Here is a 21,830-nt window from a genome sequence, read left to right as displayed (position 1 = left end):
TGCACATGCAAAGATACTTCTAGACAGTTGAATGTCTGTTGAGATATCATCGCAATCAAGTGTTAGTAGATATTAAGCAGACAGTTTACTAATTATCTAAAGATTGGTAGTTGATAAGTAGTTGATAAGTAGTTGCAAAGTTTCTTATAATCAGTAAAATGTCTAAAGTGGACTATCGAAATAAAGTGTTACCAAAAGCGCAACAGTGCCTGGTATCAGACACTCTTCTGCAGGCAGGGGGAGGGGCGGGGCTGTGTTTCCTACCCTCCACCGCCACTATGGCCCTGTCCCAAATGGCACACTCCGGACTTGTGGTCCTCCTCAGAGTCCACACTTTGATGACATCACGTAGTCCAGACTTTAGGGACCCTTGATGCGAGTCCACGTGGGTGCACCGGAGTCGTATTTTGGGACAGACTCGAGCATCACACCAGAAAATAGGTAGAGAAGTTGCCCGTCAGTGTGAACTCCTCCCTTCCGTCGTCTGATTGGTTCGATTGCCCTTTCGCAAGGACTTCTGGGTTGGCAAAGTGCGCGAAGCCTGCTGCAGTGCGGGCTTCGCTGAAGACCGCATCAAGGGGGCAAAGGAGGCGCTGATGAGCACACTTCAAAGCGTAAAAATGACAGATGGGACACCCTACGGACTCGTAGACTAAGCGAGAACGCGCAATTTAAGGCCACGAGACCGAAAGTCCACATGAAGTGCGCCATTTGGGACAGGGCCTTTCAGAGTGTGCTTGTAGCAGCTAGTAGGTTGCTCAGGTTGCCAGCAACAGTACAATTTGTCCAGTTAAAAGTTGTTCTATCAATGAAATAATTTTAGAGACATTATTTAAAAAGGTAAATAACTACATAGTGTTGCTTTAAGTGCATCTGACTTGTAAATTAACTTTTTCAGACTCTGAACAAAGTGTAATTTCTGAGGCTGGGATTAAGTGGATTTGAAGCGAAAGTATTTGATGAACCTACAGTATAATATGTACCGATAGCATTCAGTTAATATTATTATCTAATTTTTGACGGAGGTGGCATTTAGCGGCTTTCGCATCTGAGCTCCTCATTTGCTTTTTCATTCATTATGAGTTTTTTAGGGCTGTCAAAAGATTAATCGCGATTAATCGCATCCAACATAAAAGTTTGTGTTTACATAGCATATGTGTGTGTACTGTGTATAAATATTATGTATATATAAATACACACACATTCATGTATATATTTAAGAAATATTTGCATTTAAATACTGTATATACATTTCTATAATTTATATTATATATAAATATAAATATTTTATATATGAATATAACAATTTTTTCTTAAATATATACATGATTGGGTGTGTTTTTATATATAAATAATAATTATACACAGTACACACACATATGTTATGTAAACACAAACTTTTATTTTGGATGCGATTAATCGCGATAAATCTTTTGACAGCCCTAGAGTTTTTATATATTTACAAAACTGTTTTATATCCAGTGAGCACCCCTGGGCCAAGTAATATGGAAAGTAAAGAATGTTGTGCTTGTGTGTTTGTTTGTAATGTAAGGATGTGGAGGAGGACCGTGTCTAGGTAAAAGAATGAAAAAATGCTCACAGTATGTCGTAAGAAGGTTAATAATATATTTATATTTATGTATAGTGTAAGTCCACCTATATGAAATTAAAACACATTTGAAAGTGAATGAATCTTGTCTCATTGGCTTTTTCTGCAATTCCTGTTGGGGTTTGAACTTTGCTTGGCAGGAAGGGGATGGATGACTGGTAAATCACATGACACCGTGGTCAGGGGGTCATTTGTTCTGCCAGTAGAACCACTTTATTAACATTATACCCTGGACACCAAACTCAAATAAGATTCAAATAAACTGTATTAGGCAATTTTATTGGCATTCTGCTCATATGCATAAGGCTTTTAAGGGACACTGGAACCTTTTTGCTTTGCTGTAACAACTATTTATTAGGTGTCCAAGTACTTTTTTCTTTCTCTCTCTCTCGATTGTTTAATTCGGCGGTCATGTGTGGTATTTTATCTGCTTAAAATACTATTTTGTCTCATATCTCATTCTTTGCAGTGGCCATATTGAGTAAGGGCTTTTCTCATAGATTGTGTTGGTATAGAATTTGGACTGTAATTATATTTTTATATATATATTCTGAATTCTTACTTCATTAGCTGGGTTTCTGGACTATTAGAATTGAATATGTCATTGCCCTATTCTTAAATGGCTTAATGAATATTGAAAAAATTATCAATTCTGCACTTATATACTGTGGGATTTACATTTGGCAGATGGTTTTATTCAAGCGAGAGTGCATTACAGTCCATTCACAGTACATTTTTGGACCCTGTCTGAGCATTAAAGTTTGGTTGTAGGCATTGATTATACAATGATTTCAATATTTGACATCACCTTACAATCAATATTAAATATATCAAGGTTATATTTTCACACAATGATCTTAACATTGTGTAGGATGATTTTATGTAAAAAAAAAACATACCTGTAAATCAGAAAAAATACATTAGATGGGTTTGTGTGTGTTCCCTGCATTGACGTACATCCAGTATGCCAACGGCGCCGCCATATTGCAGAGGTCAAGACTGTCCTAAAAATAGAAGTGAAAGACCGTGAGTTTGCGCAATTCCATATGATAGTGAATTACGTGTCTAAATGGAATCATAAGTTTAATACAAAACCATTATAAACCCCTTGAAGAACGTAAGAAAAGGTTATAGCTTTCTTTGAGAGAGTCAAAGGGGACTACGTGATCACGAATTCGTGTACAGATTGTGGAATAAATTAACATTTTTAGGGAGGCAGGACATATATTTTTGCGAAACAAACACGAACCCACATAAAATAGTGCTTAGTGACGCCACTGCGTTTGAAAATATTCGGCCCAGTTATTTTATTGACCTTCACAATATGGCGGCGCCATTGGCATACGATTCAGTGGCCAATGCAGCATCTTATGATTGATAACACACAATGCACCACAGAAACTTTGGATAGCCAGTACAATTATTTACTTTATGGTAGCCATACCAAAATTACTAAAATAAATTCTAATAGCATTCCTAGAAATTAGGTTCACCTTCAAACAACAGTAGACTATAAGACTTTTCAAGTTTTGCCATGTATATTTTCATGTAACATTATGCTTAATTTTCAAGCTTAATGCTAGTTTGCTAGGACTTTTATTGCATATATTTCAGTACTTTATGCTGCGTTCCAGGCAGGTTTTTGAGCCCGTGAATTACGACTTCAAAACCACGACTCACGACTCTATGCGTTCCAGGCAGCCTGTAACCCGTGTTTTTACAACCTTCTACCTGTGAAAGTGCACTGGAACGGCTGACGGCAGTCAAACCCGTGACTTTCCACCCGTGAACTCGTACTAGATCGATGTCTCCCAGTTCAGAGTCGTGAGTCGTGGTTTTGAAGTCGTGATTTACGGGTTACAGGTTGCCTGGAACGCAGCAGTAGTTTTGAGGATTTGTTTGTAAGAGTGTAACGTTATGCCTGCCCTGTGCGTTATTCGGCCGTCTTGGAGGTAAATGGGCATTGGTGCAAATACGAATTTAGAGCTAACGGCACCCGGTTTCTTTTATCAGATCAGTTAAGTTAAAAAAACATCCTACAGCATGTATAATAGAGTAAATAGGCGTCTTCAACAAGCGCTGACGGGTAGAGATCTGGGCGTGAGTTAATACAGGTATGAGATCATTGCAACATCGCTGTTCCTCTCAACAGAGGTGCAACGGTGTTTGCGTGTTAAGAGTTTAAAATGAATCATGTTTGTCTCTTCTGGAGTGTATAACCAAAGTATATAGGAATATCGGCACAAAATTGTTTTCTGGTTGACGTCTGAATACCTCTCAAAAAAGTAAGTGATTTATTCATTTTTTGGCTAACTATTAAAATAAAATATTACAATAGAAATCCACCCAGAAAAACTTGGAATGCTAATGATCACATTACCTTTTAATTGGCCTACATAAACATTCAAATTAACCATGTTTATGTTTAGTAAAACTTTAGTAAACTTTTTTTGCATACTGACATTTGTATAACCACAGTTTTTTTTTAATTGCCATTGTTAAACTACTGTAATAAAATGTGGGTACTATAGTTTGATGCAAATACCATAGTTAAACTGTGATTATTGCGGTAAACCATGGTTAATTACATTTTATTCATAATAAATTCATGATTAAATATTTTGGTAGTCAAAAATTACCACAGTACATATCAAGATACCATAGTACAATATGATTCAATCAGAAAACCACCTTTTAAGTTCTCTAAGCTTCTCTACAAATCATGATGTAATTGATTTGTTGACAAAGGTGATGTAAGACTTTTGTGCGACACTATTGTTGGCCTACTGTTTTGATTGTCCTTGTTTTGTTAGTTGTGGACTCACCAGTGGTTACTAAGTTAACTTCCCACCACACTAATTCTTCCTTTAACAGTAAACCACAGCAGATCGTAGCCACTGCATTTTCATATGGTTTCTCCTCATCTTAAACAGATAATGGACCATGTTAAGTGAAATCCAAGAAATGGCACCGCCACCACCTCCGCCACCCCCTCCACCTCCTCCTCCACCACCCCCTCCTCCTCCTCCACCACCCCCCATCTTCCCTGATGGAGGCCAACTAACCAGAGGTCCGGCAAGGGCCTCAAAAATGCGTAACTTTAATTGGGAGGCCATACCTAAGGACACCGTGCATGGCAAACATAACATATGGACATCCGAGAAGAACAAAGATTTTGACGTGGACACCAAACATATAGAGGAGCTCTTCAGCCGCAATGATCAGAATCAGATCCAGGCCACAAAACGGCGTAGTGTACGGCAATCCCCAACTAACGGCACAGGACCTGAAGTGGTGAGTTTAGATGGACTATTCCAGCAATGTTGGCTTGCGTCTGCAGGTTTAAAATGGGTGTTTCCAGATGATTGAATCATGTGTTGGGCTTGTCCGCATTAAGTGGTTTGAGATTGTCACACCCAACCACACTTGATACTGATACTTTTACAGTCTTACATGTTTTCCTATTATTATTTGCATAGATTTTTGTTCCCCGAAGGGCTGAATTGAATTCAAGTATCATACACCGAATGCCTGAGGTGTTTTAATTTTTAATTTTGCATAAACTGTTGCTCTTTGGTTATCTACCACATAACAAATTTTTATCAATCATGTGCTCTATGAGTGGGCCGATTACTATTTCTGCCATGATCATTTCAATCTTTGGTTACATTTAATTAACCGCATAGTAAATTTCAAGAATAGGCTGTCAGTTTAAAACTGGTCTGACTTCTCCCAAACCCACATAATACAGAACTGTCATGAATGCCAACTAGCTATATAAATAAAAGAAATACGGAAGTTCCCCAAACGGAAAGTCCATCAACTGTTAAACTTTAAATATCTCTGAACATATGGTTTTCTAGAAACATCCCATGAAATCTGAAAAATGGGATTGTTGTTTGAGTGGCTGAATCATTTAAGAGCCTTTACATGTTGTAATGTTGTAATCATCATTTGTCATACTGTGGATCACTGCCAGAAACAACCTTGTTTGCCTAGTAACATCATTTGTTGCTCGTACAAAACTTTCTCTCCCAAATAACACTTGTAATCATTTAGAAGAAAATGCATTGGCTATTTTTGTCTTTTGATCTACACCCTTTCAAAGGTTTGGTGAATGCTTCTTTTCTAAAAAGTGTGTACATAAGGTGGACTCTACCAGTGTTACATAGCTTCCTTTTCAAAAACACTATATTGCAGAGCATCTTTTGAAGCTATTGAAGTATCGCACAATATCGCTGTCATTTAGTTAATGCAAGAAATAAGTAGACAGGGCTGTTGTTCATCTTTAGTTATGTATAATTTACTAAGTATGGAACAATTGGGTGGGTAAACTCATTACCCAATTTGCTATTGATAATAAAAAGCGCAAATTGGATTTGAATAAGTAGATAGGGCTGTTGTTCATCTTTAGTTATGTATAATTTACTAAGTATGGAACAATTGGGTGGGTAAACTCATAACCCAATTTGCTATTGATAATAAAAAGCGCAAATTGGATTTGAATAAGTAGATAGGGCTGTTGTTCATTTTTAGTTATGTATAATTTACTAAGTATGGAACAATTGGGTGTGTAAACTCATTACCCAAATTGCTATTGATAATAAAAAGCGCATGGATTTGAAAATGTCTGTGTCCCTGATTGGCCAGCTAATCTGTACGTTGGCCTGAATACCTCTGACATCAGCAGGAAATGTGACGCTCCTTACCATGTTTGAAAGATTTGCGCTCAATGCAATGCTAACAGGAGTTAACTTACAGGCTGAGAGTCCGAAGCGAGAGGAATTATGATAATGTCTGTCTTTATTACATCATAAATCCCACAAAGTAAACTGTTGCCTACAATCCGTCTGTTTGTTGTAGTCCAAGAAAAGAGATTTACGTTGCAGACGATAACTCACGTTATTGTTTACTTTGGGGTTTGTACCTTTTGCATATTGTTAACATGTACTAAAACACACTTACTATGGTCTGAGCTGGTTAATTGTTTACATTAACAATTTAAAGTCCCCATGTGGTGAAAATCAAGTTTTATTGTTGTTTATGTCAGTGTGGTGTTTTCAATATGCTTTAAGACAAACCATTTGCTAATTCATTATTCAACACTGTTGCTGAGTATTTTCCAAGTTTTCCAAGAGTTTTCCAAAGACAGTCTCAAAACCGTGCCAATCACAAACATGCAACCAATCAAATCGACACAGTTGAACGAGTGGATCATGTAGTCCGAGTCGTAGGCAATCTAGGCATGTATGGATGCCAAATACACTCGGCGCAGAAACAATCGCAACACTGCTGCTTCAGCTGTATTTATGCGACGCAAGCACGCACTGCTCACATGTCCCATTAAATGCTCTAACCTGTTAAAGGTTTTTTCATTCCTAAAAACAATGTTATTTTGTGTATTTGGTATAATACAATGTGTTTGTGTGGTTTATGGCTAAAAAACACATTATTTTCCACATACCGTAAATTTTTGTAGCTCCAGATTTCACTCTCTTTCTGAAGCGCACATATTTGAAAAGCTCTGTGTCCCTGATTGGCCAGCTAATCTGTACGTTGGCCTGAATACCTCTGACATCAGTCGGAAATGTGACGCTCCTTACCATGTTTGAAAGATTTGCGCTCAATGCAATGCTAACAAGAGTTAACTTACAGGCTGAGAGTCCGAAGCGGGAGGAATTTTGATAATGTCTTTATTACATCATAAATCCCAGGAAGTAAACTGTTGCCTACAATCCGTGTGTTTGTTTGTGTCCAAGAAAAGAGATTTACGTTGGAGACGATAACTCGCGTTATTGTTTACTTTGGGGTTTGTACCTTTTGCATATTGTTAATAATACACACTTACTATGGTCTGAGCTGGTGCGAGTGAGTGGAGGCAGGGACTAATTTGCATATTATCGATCCACTTGTAATAAATGAGGCATAGGTGTAGAGTTGCACACAAACTACGCATGAAGAAATTGTAATCATAGGATAACATGCTGTTGTGCTCAAAGATGGCTTTTAAAGGGATTGTTCACCCCCCCCCCCCCCAAATTTTTTTGTCATAATTTACTTTCTCTTATGTTGTGACAAACCTATATAAATTACTCTGTTCTGATGTACAAAAAGAAAGATATTAAGATATTTTAAAGAATGTTTGTAACATAACCATTTCAGAGGCCCCATTGACTTCCATAGTTGGAATAAAGAATACTATGAAAGTGAAGGGGGCTCATGATTGGTTTGGTTTCAAACATTCCTCAAAATATCTTGCCTCGTGTTCAACAAAAAATTAAAATGTATACAAATTTGTAACAACATGAGAGTGAGTAAATGATGACAGTTTTAATTTTTGGGTCCCTAAGGGATGAAATGGTCAACTAAACAAAAAATTTTTTTTGTAAAACAGTACAGTATAGAAATCTGATAAATATGTTTTGTTCCTGCCAGGTGTACATTCTCAACTCCAAGAAGAACATGAATATTGGTATTTTCCTCAAGCAGTTTAAAAGGTGAGTGCACTATGAATGAGGTTTTCATTTTCATAGTCATACAATTTAATTCACATGCCTCTGCAAGCCGGATTCATCTGACAGTGTCAATACACGAGTAACTTTTCTACCAGAGGTCAAATCTAGAGATAAGACAGGGCTTTCAGACAGTATTCAGATAATCAGCAGTTCCCTTAATCATGTGTTTCACTAATATTGATTCGATTGTAACTTTCTTGTTTTACTTTGAGATGTTCATAAATTAATTTGTTTTTGGTGCATGTGCGTCTTGTGACACCGGTTTGGTGCACTTGCGTGTGTGTGCAGAATGTGTATGTGTTAAAATACAACAAGATGGGACTTGTCTAGCGCTGGTATTTTTTATGCTTCAGGAAGAAGAGGAGATTAGAAGTGTTGAGCAATCAGAATAGGATAAAGTTTGTTCTGACTGACTCACTGTGTGGAAGTATGTGTGTTCGCAACTTCCGCTCTGACTGTACATCATTAATATGAGGGACTGCTGGATGTGTCATGTGGTTTGGAGAACAATGTTGAGTTTATAATGAAGTTTGTTATCAGTAAAAGGTGAAGTGTTTAGTTGGTGCAACAAATGGAATTGCAAAATGTATGATGGATTTCAAACAGGCCAAATACTATGTCTTTTAACACCAGACTAAAGCAATTGGTTAAGATGGACCACAAAACCAGTCATAAGTAGCACATGTAAATTTGAAGCAATAGCCAGCTATACATTGTATGGGTCAAAATTATAGTTTTTTTGACAAAAATCATTAAGATATTAAAGAGGACATATCATGAAAATCTGACTTTTCCATGTTTAAGTGCTTTAATTGGGTCCCCAGTGCTTCTATCAACCTAGAAAATGTGAAAAAGATCAACACAATAACTTAGTTTTGGTAAACCACTCTCTGTAATCATGTGAAAATATAGGTCATTGAAATTTGGCTCCCCTTGTGATGTCAGAAGGGAATAAAACCAAACCATTATCTGCACTATCCAACCACAGTCCTGCCATTTAGTGCAGAGATCAACTCATTTGCATTTAAAAGGAAACACCCCAAAATGGCAAATTTTTGCTCACACCTACAAAGTGGCAGTTTTAAAATGTTATAATAAATGATCTACATGGTATTTTGAGCTAAAACTTTACATACACACCCTGGGGACACCAAAGACTTATATGACATCTTAAAAAAAGTCTTAAAAATCATGTACCATGAAGATATTTTGGAAATTTCCTAACGTAAAAAATGTATTTATCATTAGTAATGTGTGTTGCTGACTTCATTTGGACAACTTTAAAGGAAATGTTTTGCCCCCTCAGATTCCAGATTATTTAGATAATCTCTGCCAAATTTTGTCTGGTCCTAACAAACCGTACATCAATCGAAAGCTTTTTAATTGTATGAATAAATCTCAATTTTATAAAATGGATCCTTAAGACTGGTTTTGTGGTCCAGGCCAGATTCACATATGTCAATGGAGAGAACCTCAATTCGTGCGTTTCTCCACACAAGTTTTGAATTACTCGAATAATAAAACAGGAGTGAGTGGATATTTGCCATTATAGGCTGCTTGTTTACACACACACACACTGTGACACATATTGATGTTCTAACATATTATAAAACTGAATTTTGGCAATAGGACCCCTTAGTAACAAAAAATTTTACGGATTGCAGATTTAAGTATTTCTGTTGGGTTTGTAGATTGTCTGATCTCTGATCCAATCTGCCACATCTTGTTTCAACCTTCTTTATTGTTCTCACAGGTCAGTGAATGAAATGATTGACGACATCATTAATTGTAAAAGAGAGGGATTTGGTTCTGGAAAACTAAAGGAGTTATGCAAACTGCTGCCAGAAGATGGAGAGGTGGGTGTCTTCTACAAGGCCTTAAATACACGCCTTAAAACCAAATTCTGAAAGGGTGAATCAGATCTTTGGTTCTTTCTGTTGAGTAATGTTAAAAAGTTTTTGCTAATGTGCCAATTGCATTTTTTGTACTTTGGAACAAATAAAAAAAATTGACGTTTTGTTCACTTTACTTTGGTGTGACTGTAGGTGCGGAAACTTCTTGATTTTAAAGGAGACTATTCGACTCTGTCTGAGGCAGATCGGTTCATGGTTCAACTTGTCAAGGTCCCATGGTGAGTTTAAGCAACATACTGTACACAGTACACACAGCCCATTGCAAACATCCAGACTCATGTGTTTATGGTGAAGTCTCCTTCAGCAGCTATTGATTATTGATGTGCATTTAAGGGTCACTGTAGGTATATGTGGACTTTGGATATGGTTACATGATTTATATTGTGTTTATTTTTGCGTTCTTCCTCTAGCTATGAGGAACGATTAAACTGTTTAGTCCTCAAAGAGGAATTCCCAAATTTCATGGAAGAGGTGAATCGTTCTATTGAAATCATGACTGCTGCTGGAAAAGGTACGAATGAAGAGATTTACTGCCTATTGTAAAACTATTAACATAACTGTCTGCTCTTTCTACTTTGAGTCAACCAGATATCTTCCCCTTTTTTGTAGCAAGCAAGTCATATCTTGTGTTACTGCTCATCTAGCTGTAGTCTAAAGCAGGGTTTTTAAACTTTATGATGCTAAGGACTTTTGTGAGGGACCCCTACAAAAATACAGAGAAATGTATATATTTTATTAGGGCTGTCAAAAGATTAATCACGATTAATCACATACTAGATAAAAGTTTGTTTGCATAATATATTTGTGTGTCATTATGTACAGTATATATAAATACACACATACATGTATAAATTAAGATTTTTTTGATTTATGTATAATTTCTTTACATTTTCTTTACATAAATCTAAATAAATATATATGTGTGTAACTTCTTAAATACATGCATGCATGTGTGTATATTTATATATATATGAAATAGTTACACACAGTGCACACATATATTTTGCAAAAACAAACCTTTATTTTGAATGCGATTAATCACGATTAATCTTTTGACAGCCCTAATTTTTATGTATAAGAAATATATAATTGGCCATGCTGGATGTATAAACATGAAGAGATACATTTTCAATCCAAATGTATTTGTACTGCAGCAACTTTGACAATAAGTCATAAAGGGGAATGTAATAAGGAAAAACACTAGAACGAAACAAGCAAATAGAAATGATTCTGAGATGTATGTAGCAAGAAATCAAAATATGCATCTAGTAAATACATTTTATAATTTGACTGTTTTCTCTGAACATTTCTGGGGACCCCTAGAACAGCCTGGACCCCAGTTTGAAAACCCCTGGTCTAAAGTGTATGAAATATACTTACTTGATCAGTGAAACTTTATTTAACTGATTTAACTTAAAATGTATAAGCACATTTCAAGGCATTCACCAAAGAGTCTTATTCGTGGATTGTAAGTTCCTGTGTATGCATGTAACCAAATGTTTTTTTTTTTTTTAGAGCTGTTGGACTGCACAGATCTACACTCGGTCATACGACTGGTCTTAAAAACAGGAAACCACATGAACTCTGTGAGTGAAGTCATGCCACTACATACAAACTTAAAAATTAAGGTGTATGGTTCCATAAAGAACCTTTTTCAATTCAATTTTTTATATAGCGCTTTTCACAATTGTTTAATTGTTTCAACACAGAAAAATCATAAAAACATAAAAAGCAGAATACAGCGGTTAAGATTAACCATACTAGCGAGCGTAGTAAAAATTTTACCCTTGTAATAGGGTGCTAAGTTAAGCCAATGTCAGCAGACTCCCTAGTGGCTGAAAAAACCTCCTAGGAGAAAAACCCTGTGGGCCAAAAGTAGGGATTCGGCCGAATACTGGGCTTTTTGATGGGGTTTGGGTTCGGCCGAATCCTAGATTTTTTTTCCGAACCCTAGGCTTGCTGCTCTGGTCGACGTGACACGGCCGTGGATTACACACATCGGGTGGTGACTTGGAGATAAGCTTTTTCTTTCGGTGAGCCTTAGGGGCGGTTCACTTTTCGCGGACAGACCTGGAAAAACGAGCGTGTCACACCACACTTGTCATCCTGGCGTAATGTTTTTTTTTACAGTTTAAATTAACACAGTAAACAACGTCCACAGCAGTGTATTTTTCATTTTATTTAATGGAATAAGGATGCAAGTTGGATTCGGTATTCAGTTTCGGATTCGAATCCAGAGTTTTTGGGTTCGTCCGAATACCGTATACTGTTTAAGATTCAGCCGAACCCAAAAAATCTGGATTCAGTGCATCCCTAGCGAAAAGATACTTGGGAGAGAGCCAGACAGTGCTGATTGTAAAGAGAATATATTATATAATAGGTATGATTTTTATTTTATTTTATGCGGATTAAAACATAATATATATGTATATATAAACGGATAAGTAGATTAGATGGGGGCATCAAGTTTTAACATCAATTAAAAACGTTTTATTGTTAAAAAAGGTTCTTTGTGAAACATTGTTTTACCGACTATAAGGAAGAAATGTTTCTTTCATAAACATTTGACTGAAAGGTTCTTTGGGGAACTAAAAATGCAAAGAAGCCCTTATTTTAAGAGTAATACTCACTGCACATGTGAGTGTTTACACCGTTATGAGAATTTAATCTAAATTTGTCCTCACGCAGGGAGGGTATGCCGGGAGTGCCGTGGGATTTCGAATGACCTCTCTTCTCAAATTAGCTGATACTAAAGCCAACAAGCCTGGGATGAATCTCATGCACTACGTTGTTATGGTAAGAAACTTTAATAATGCACAGTGGTCCTGAGGTTTATGCAATTTCACAGTGTGTTTATTGATATACCCTTCCTTTTTGTATCATAGCAAGCCCAGAATATCGACGCATCATTGCTGAAGTTCCCAGAACAGCTTGGGCACATCGGTGATGCAGCACGGTATGAGATCAATAAATCACTTTAACATTACAATGGATCACATGAAATTTTGTCCTGATTATAATTTTGTGCTTGCTTTGAGCCTGGGATACACTGCACAGTTTTTGGCTGTCCCAGACGAAAGATTGAAACAATTGTCGTGATTTCTGTGATCGTGGCTCTTCGGTGGTCCTTCAGTGGTCCTATGATAATTTTATGACAGTGTCAGAAATTCAGCATGAACAGTGACAGTGTGTTTACTGCTACGACCGGTATTTGTTTATCAGTAGCACATGCTGACGTTGCACTAACGTGTGTCTCAGCCGTCACCGCATACGATTCAATAGGTGTCATCATGGTACAGTCTACATGCTTGTCGTACTCAAGTTTAAACGCTCCATGTCGCACAGTTTGATAAGGGAATGATCTTATAGGACGGCAAAAATCCTGCAGTGTATCCCGGGCTTTAGGGCAATTTCTATTCAGCTAAATACTGATAGATGCAAAAAAAAAAATTTGCCCAACCACAGGATACATAAACAGGAAGTAGAGGCTGAATTCCAAAAGGAAGTGAGTAAAGTCCAGGTGTCAAAACAGAATGCTGAAAAACAGCCAGATCTGGCAGAACAGATGAGGGATTTTCTGCAGGTGAGGTGTTTCATATCTTGCAAATCCTCAAAGCCTGTTTATATTTTATCATGTAGGTTATTGGTCGAAGTCTATAGGCCCCTTCAGCATTGTATGCTATTGACCCAATTGACTACTGGTTCTCTGCGAACATCAGCTTTTGTTGCCTCATATGTGTTTTTGTTATTTGATGTTTTTTAGGATGCAGATATTAAATTACAGGAAACTGAGGCCTCCTTCAAGAATCTTGCTGCAGTGAGTGACTCTGTGGCAGAGTATTTCTGTGAGGATCCATCTCAGTTTAAACTAGAAGAGTGTTGCTCCATATTCTTCTCCTTTTGTGAAAAGTTCAAAAGAGCAGTTCAGGTACGGTAAAAGCATGCTTTTGACAATTTTGCTAAAACCACGTCCACTCGTGGGCAAGCTCCCAACTATCTCAACTTTCAAATACTGCTTCAAACTGAATGGATGCTTATGATTGCTTTAGGGGTGGGCCCATGCTTTTTTGGCCCGCCTAAAATATCCTGAAAACAGAAATGGTGAAAAACTGTGATCTAACTCTGCAATTCAGTACAACACAACAACATTTACAATTTTTGTGGTGAATTTATAATGTGTTCAGAAACAGGGACTTGCATAAAATGTTGCATAATTTTTTCAACTTTAAACAGTTTTACTCTGACCGAAAGCACTGTTTACAAGTACATTCTTTTTAAACAGAAGGGTGAGACTTCCTCATGGTAGGATGAGGATATTGAGGTCTAACTCTCTCGATAAATGCACAATCAACATCAGTCATCTTGCAAACAGCACTTGCCCCTACCACAAGAAGCGGATTTTGCCTCTGACGTGCGTCAAATGCTTGCTTTTTCCACGCGTCTACTTCGCTCTAGACGTGCGAAGGCATTCAAACTGTTCAAGCGGCAAACTAGGTGGGGTAGACGCGATTTTGACGCCTGAAACGCGGTTGGTGTAAATGTAGCACACATAAATTATGTGTGCATACAAAATGAGCATTTTAATATAAATATTTTTAAATATGTGCAAACCCTAAGAAACACTCTTAACACATGATGACTGTGCATACACACATTTTAGATGAAATCTAAGTTTAATACATCATGCCTCAAGTTTTATCATAATTTCAGTACATTTCTGTATGATGTACATAAACAAGTTCATAATTTATCTCTTCTCTTTAGGAAAACCTTGAACGAGACAAGGTGGAGGTGAAGCGCAGGCAAAGAGAGCGTACCCAGTGTGCTACCAAACGACGCTCAACTGCCACCTGCTCCATGCAGGATAAAGACATGGAGGGAGTTGCGCTGGAGTCCATCCTGCAGGGGTTTCTCAACGAGCAGGGACCTCGTCGCCGAACTGGGAACATTTCGCCCGCTCGGAGCAGTCTTGCCGAAATCACCTCGTTGGAGAACTGCTCCCCCACCAAAAGAGACGTCAAAAGGAATAGTTGGATCAAAAGTTCTTTTAAATCCCCCTTGGCCATAGAAGAAGAGACACCCAAGCAACCAGAGATCAGAAGGTCTGGCCGTCTGTGGAAAAGGGACGCTAGTCTGAGAGTTTCGGTGACCATGGAACAGGATGAAGAAAACGTCCAGACAGAGGAAGAGGTGAAGAATATGAGAGAGGTGTCACGCAAAGTTTTGCAATACCAATCTAGTCGGGGTAGCATTTCTTCTGCTGAGGCGCTCTCACCGGTACATTCACCAAGGCAAACGGTTTTCCATGAAGACGGTAAACCGTTGCTAATAATGTCTGTTGAAGAAAACACTTCTAAATCGAGTAATAACCCTGTTCCTCTTCTGCAGAACATCCAAAACATCGGCCGCAGGCACACTATTGCGTTACCAGAGGCTAGTTGTGGAAATATCAGTATGGAGGAAATATTTGTACCCTGCAGATTAAGCGGAACAACGGCTCCACCTATTGGTAGTATTGGTAAAATGAAGTCTGTGGATTGCGGTTTGCTCACCACACAGCAATGCTCTCCAGAAACAGTTAAAGAGTCCATAGAGAAGCTACTTAATTCTCAAGAGCAATCGCAGTCATCACAATCTACTCATTTATTGGAGTCACAGTCTGCTGATGAATCACAATCTATTGAATTGTCTCAATCAACTGATTCAGATGCAAAGATAGAGGAGACAGAGCATAGTTTGCGAGCTGATGGCGGAAAGAAGCCGAATGACCAAACCCAACCATCCAGAAACACTAAAGAGACCTTTAGTTTTATGTCTTTGTTTAAGCGATGGCGTGAAAAAGACAAAACAATTGGTAAAGAGCTTAGAGAGTTTGATTCTGATAGCGTGGATCCGTGAAGTTACATTGTGATGTTGTCTTTGTGGGAGTAAAGCTTTTTTTTGTGAAAACCATAAATGGATTTGCAATGTATCCTGTAAACCATTAAGCACACTGAAAAGCAGGAAAAAAATAAGCCATTTCACAAGATCCAAAAAATTTCAATAAAATCACGACCATTTGTACGATTTTAAAGGTAGGCTGTAGGAATATGTGGCTCGACTGGACAGTTTGGGCTGGTGTTAGGTACCAAACTCAAATTTGGGTTTCCATCATGGACCCCTCTCTGAAAAAGACTTGAGACCTGCTATACACCAATGCCACACAAGGGGGCAGTACAGGACATATTTCTATAGTGTTACAAATGATGTGTTTGTACAGTTAACCATGCACAATATAGTGACTGAGTATTTATCGTCTAACTTGTACACTATGGCTGAATTTTGATTATACTAAATAGATATTTTATTCTGATAGACTGGGTACACTTACCAAAATACCTCAGACTAATGTACAGTGTGAAACATTAGATAAATGACAGGGTATTTTTCATATTTTTGTAATGTATGACCTGATTTTTCAAAGCACAAAACATGCGGAAAAATGCCAGCTGACTGGCATGAAATTGTCTCTGAGTGGTCACTGTTGTAGGCCTACAAATTCTGCTTCAAATGACAGAATAAACTGAGAGTTTAAACACATATTTGCTTGATGACACTGGAAATGGTGTATCATGTAGTTTGTGGTTTTAATCGACCCAGAAATTAAAGATTTGAGCGTTCTGGTCTGCTCTTAATATAGGAATACATGAGAATTCACAGCCCATTAAATAGCTGGTCAGTGGTAAATATGTAGAAAGATATTTAACAGAGTTGCTCAAAATTATATGCTGTTACTTTTGCTGATATTGCTACAGCATTTGCAGAATATTTAAGTTTAATTGCATAGGTTGTGTTAGTTTCTATTTGACCCTGATGTGGTTATGCATGGTCAAAAATAAATGCTGAAGTAGTTTTGCTTAAAGATGGATTTTAGCCACGCTGGTGAATCTCCTAATCTCTGGGATTAATGAAGAACAATGAGTAGCTAAAGGGCGCTTATCCTTGATAAAGACATTGAGAGTTTATTTAGGGAAAATAGATAACATCGGGAGAGTCCCGATAGGCCTGCCTTAGGTGGTTAACAGAGTCTAATGCCTGCTAGACTACATCAATAACAGCCTGAGACCCTGTAGGGGGTGAAGTCCTGGAGGAGGGGATATTTGGGGGATTGTGTGAGCAAATCATCTTCATTCTTAAAGAAATAAGAATAAAGGATAAAGCACTTTTGATTGAATATCACCACAAGCAATGCTGTTGCAGTCCTATTGATCCTGAAAGTACCATATTAAAGTGTGTTAGACAGATTTTAACAATTGTTTGTAATCCCTGGATATTATTAGTAATTTTATTCTGTTACAGTGCTAAATCCTGTCTAAATCCTTATTGTTTTTCCAGAAGATGTGGTACTACTATGACAATAAATTTATTGACACTTAAGTCACGCAGATGACTGAAATAAATGTATGGCTGTAATTTTTTGGACAATGTAATGCATCAAATTATCAATATAGACAATCAGTAATGAAATAAATTAGGTATATTTTAGTTCTATGAGTATACAAACAAATACAGATGCTTATAGGCTTACATTTGTGTGCAGTATTAAAGTATTAAAATTAAAAAATGTATATTGACAGGAAATGGAATACATTTTTTTATCCTGCTCTAAAATATTAGCTATTTTTGGCAGAGCACACCATAAGATGCATGATGGACAAATGAGTAATAATGTTCGGTCCATGTCTTAATGTACTGTCTGCTGACACTGCTCGGTGAGACAGTCGGTCTCTGCCATCTGGCTGCCTCAGGCTGGATGCAGTCTCCATAGCAACCACCACCTTACAATGAAAGCCCAAGACGGAGACCTAACTCCCCCACCCCACTACAAACAAAGCCCAACCCCTGGACTATGCAGCCACACTCCACCCTAAACTGTAGGCGTGTTCGTCTTCACGCGACGCTGCGCAGACCGATGGCGTATGACATCAACGTACCGTGAGAGCTGTGCTTTCGAATCGCTCTCGCGCTACTGTGATGTCAGATTCCGATCGGTTTGCGCAGCGCCACAACACTACTGCGATTTTATGTCATGTAAGGCCACGAAACGACTGAATCATTACATGATGCCAACAAAACAAATGTTTGCAAAAGCATTTATATGAGATATTTCCTCCTTTCACAAATAATGTGTACTATGATGGTTAAAAAAAAAAAAAATCCTATTAGTATTGATTATTGCTGCTTTCTTACCTAAACTTATTTTTTTATGCAAGAAACATGTTTTAACAAATGATTACGATGATTTAATAAATCGGAAGAGCCATACATAGATTCATTTTCCTCAGTAGCTGTTGCAGTGCATCACCCTTTCTTTGCAAATTTCGCTTTTAAATTTTACATATTCCAAACCGTCAACGTTAATTGGCTACCATAGCTCCACCCATTTAAGCTTCTGCCAATGAGCGAACACTCTTTATGTTCGCACACGCCCAGAATCTCAGTTCATCGACATCGTCCCCTCCTTACCGACTCTCCCAGTCGGTGAAAGGACTGCAGTTTTTCAAGAAAAACCTCTAAATCGCTGGATTAATTATCGGACAGTGACAATGAAGACTCATTTCTCCAGTTACCCGTACTGATGTTTCTCTAAATCCGGCCTGAATTCACGTGAGTGCAGTAGTTTCTTACCGTCGCCTCTCCCAAATCTCATCTAGTCATTTTAGCGCACGCGTTGTTTTGTGAATAATTCATTGACTAGCACCTGGCATTTACCCCTTTACTGTGACTTGACTGCTAAGTCTGCTTTTTGTAAACGTTTTTCGTGACTGTTAAAGCTTGTCCAGCGTCACCGGAGATCTGCGGAAGTCTTAAAATATCTGCAGGATGTAGATTTCCCTTTATGTCATGGGTTGTGCTTTAGGTCAGCGAGTTTGACACAGTTGTCTGGTGTTGCCATTGTTTCACCGGGCACGCGGAACGGATGTTGTTGCATGTAAATGTGTCAGGTAATGAGTGCTGTGTTGACATCTTTAAAAAATGTGAATTGCCACATCTAAGATTTAATTTATTTGTTTATAAAAGCTTTTCAATGCATCATCCTAATTAGGTGCTGCTGCAATTGGCATGATTTTGTGATGCTGTAATATACACAATGGATGTGTGTGTAGTGCATTGAGAAAAATAGCCTGGCTGTACATACTGACTATAAGAGTCCCTTATTTCTGTGACACATGTATTCCTCAAAAGTCTTTCTTAAATGACATTTGTATTTTTTCTAAGCAATTTCATCTTGGTTGATCCATATGAGCCCTTGTCTCTGGTTGTCAATGTGATAAAAATTTCATGCACAGAATCAAAATAATGAATTTTGTAAGACATACTTGACAATTAAAAAATAAATTACAGCTTGGTGGTGACAATTAATTTGTGCAGATGTAGATATTATTAAACTCATGTTTAAAGCAAGTCTTAAATACAGTTCTTATCCAAATAGCTCTGTCTCAAGTCAACGTGTTGTTTTGTAGTGTTATCAAACAAGCATGGCATTGAATGAAATTGCTTCAGGGTCAAGATACAAAAAGTCATCTTTAAAACTGGACTCACTCAATTTGTTAGATATTTTTATCCAAAGGGACTTACAGTGCATTCAACATATACATTATTTATTATTAGCTGAGCACTGCTCCCTTGGAATTGAACCCACATCCTTTAACACAATGCTTTACCAGTTATCCAACATAAATCTCTAAAATCCTAACCGGCGTCCTGTACGTTTTAACCTATACTCTGCCCCAGTCTGTCTTGGGTCTGTCCTAAGTTGAGTAAAAAGTAATGATTGTGCCACCATGCAAAGCTCATGTTTAATGACAAACAATGACACGTTGTTTGTTTTGTTGTCTGTTTGGAAACCCTTGAGAAAACATCTCATGTAAAGCTCATCGTTTTGAGAGGGAGACACTAAAAGGTTTCACCAGCGCAGTATAACAGCTGTTACTTCTCCACAGTGAATGCTCAGCTGTTCCTACTCATAGTTTCATCATCTGTTTGAGAAGAATTATGAAATTCACATCGATTTCATGGTAAACTATGGTTGTTATGTAAAAATCTTACATTTCAGTGCCATGAGAATGCGCTTCATCTCTGAGTAGGATGTTAATGCATATTCAGTGGTTATCCAGCGACCTTTTGTATTTCGCTAACTGCTGCCAAATCCCTTGTCTTGCTTCATGGATAGAAATATATTATGCATGACAAGCTACAAGAACTATGTTTATACATTCTGTAATCATAGATAACATAAACAAGATAACATTTAACTGATGCTGATACTGTTTGCTAAAACTGGAAGATGACCCTGCTATTATGTCATTTTAATTAAAAAGGGAGCATTACAAAGTTCTTGCCATATGATGACAGTTTACTTCATAATGACCACATAGAGGTAGTAGTGTGACTGGTCTTTTGTGTGGTATTTGATGAAGGCTGGTGGTCTTGTTCACACTGATGATAAGTGATATCAGTTTCATGTTAAGCAAAGAAGACAGACAGACAGACAGAGACAGAGTAGAATGATTCAAAAGAATCATCGGTGTGTTGAGAATCACTGGTATCAGAAGAATCACTTGTAGTTTTTGTATTTGTGTGTATTATGTGTGCCCATGTGCATACAGATTTTCTCTAGTTGCATGCAAAGGCATACAGACATTGCAGAAAATGCAGTCATGTGGACCTGAGTTGCCTGTGTAGTGTGACAGACTGTATTGGCTGTGTCTTTCTTTCAGAATGTGCAGTCAAGGTAAAGAGACATTTACATAAAAGCCTTAGAGACCGTTCTGTCTGTCACAAAAATTGATTTGTCTGGTGTATGCTTTGAGTCATCTTCCCAAATTTGATTTTAGACCATTATACTAACATAAAGTTTGACCTTAGGACTGGGTGGTATATCAAGTTCACCCATACTGTAGGTCACACATACTGTAAGCTTTCCAACCAATTTGCATGTTGTACAGTTGTTTGTTTTTAAATAGCAAGAAAAAGCCAGTCTTGAATTTTATTTTTATCATAAGTTGGTTGAATAAATGTGATAGTGACATGGTGTCTCATGCGTATTCAACTGTTTCACTTTGTTGAAAATACATATTTATTGCATATCGTCATTAATCCCAAAATTACAGAGATATGAAGTTAGATCAGTATCGCCCAACCCTAATGTGAAATGCAAAAATGCATGTGGTTATGGTGTGAGTAAGTAAGTAAGTAAAATTTATTTGTATAGCACATTTCTTACAGCAGTGCTGACCAAAAAGTGCTGAAGTAAAACAAGAATATAAAATAGGCAACACAGGCAATACAACATTAAAACAACAATATAAATAAAATACTAAGTTAAAATGCCTGGAAGTACAAGTAGGTTTTCAACATGGTTTTAAAAGTTACAATAGAAGGTGCAAGGCGGATGTCCAGTGGCAGTTGATTCCAGAGACGTAGAGCAGCAATTGAAAAAGCTTTGTTACCCTTAGTTTTTAACTGTGACTGAGGAAGCGAGCCCTATCTGCAGACCTTAAAGATCTGGAAGATGAAAAAGGAGTAATTAGATCAATAAGATAGGTCCGTCTTGCCCTTTAAGAGCTTTAAAAACAAAAGCAAATTTTTTTATTTAATTCCTATTGAAAGCCGATGAAGAGAAGCTAAAATTGGTGTAACATGATCCGACTTCTGTTTTGCAGCAGTATTTTGTACCATCTGTAACTGTGTAATGAACGACAGAGGTAGAACAAAATATAACGAATTACAATAATCATGACGAGAGGTAAT

General features: G+C 37.5%; 2 protein-coding genes across 2 annotated transcripts in view; both read left to right on the top strand.

Moving 5' to 3' along the window:
- The first annotated feature begins 3,728 nt into the window (after positions 1 to 3,728).
- fhdc4 (FH2 domain containing 4) lies at positions 3,729 to 16,614 on the top strand. Its single transcript, XM_065280841.2, has 12 exons — positions 3,729 to 3,894; positions 4,543 to 4,903; positions 8,045 to 8,106; positions 9,878 to 9,980; positions 10,170 to 10,255; positions 10,448 to 10,548; positions 11,553 to 11,623; positions 12,726 to 12,833; positions 12,923 to 12,993; positions 13,503 to 13,620; positions 13,801 to 13,965; positions 14,802 to 16,614. The coding sequence occupies exons 2-12, from the start codon at positions 4,553 to 4,555 to the stop codon at positions 15,933 to 15,935; spliced, it is 2,370 nt and encodes a 789-aa protein (XP_065136913.1). The 5' UTR covers positions 3,729 to 3,894; positions 4,543 to 4,552; the 3' UTR covers positions 15,936 to 16,614.
- Positions 16,615 to 18,511: 1,897 nt separating this feature from the next.
- The window catches only part of trim3a (tripartite motif containing 3a), a 31,518-nt gene continuing 28,199 nt past the window's right edge, over positions 18,512 to 21,830 (top strand). Inside the window, exon 1 of the mRNA XM_065280840.1 lies at positions 18,512 to 18,683. The gene's annotated coding sequence lies outside the window, so the exon portion shown is untranslated. The remainder of the gene's footprint in view (positions 18,684 to 21,830) is intronic.

Source organism: Paramisgurnus dabryanus, chromosome 8 (genome assembly GCF_030506205.2).
Source record: "Paramisgurnus dabryanus chromosome 8, PD_genome_1.1, whole genome shotgun sequence".
NCBI lineage: Eukaryota > Metazoa > Chordata > Actinopteri > Cypriniformes > Cobitidae > Paramisgurnus > Paramisgurnus dabryanus.
The sequence above is the reverse complement of the archived record's forward strand: the minus strand, read 5'-3'. Positions and strand labels throughout refer to the sequence as shown.

Excerpts from the sequence above, each read along its gene's own strand:
- fhdc4 (XM_065280841.2), top strand. The coding sequence starts at position 4,553 with ATGTTAAGTGAAATCCAAGAAATGGCACCGCCACCACCTCCGCCACCC. Across the intron at positions 8,107-9,877 it reads TTCCTCAAGCAGTTTAAAAG|GTCAGTGAATGAAATGATTG; the intron begins GTGAGTGCACTA and ends TTGTTCTCACAG. Across the intron at positions 13,966-14,801 it reads AGTTCAAAAGAGCAGTTCAG|GAAAACCTTGAACGAGACAA; the intron begins GTACGGTAAAAG and ends TCTTCTCTTTAG.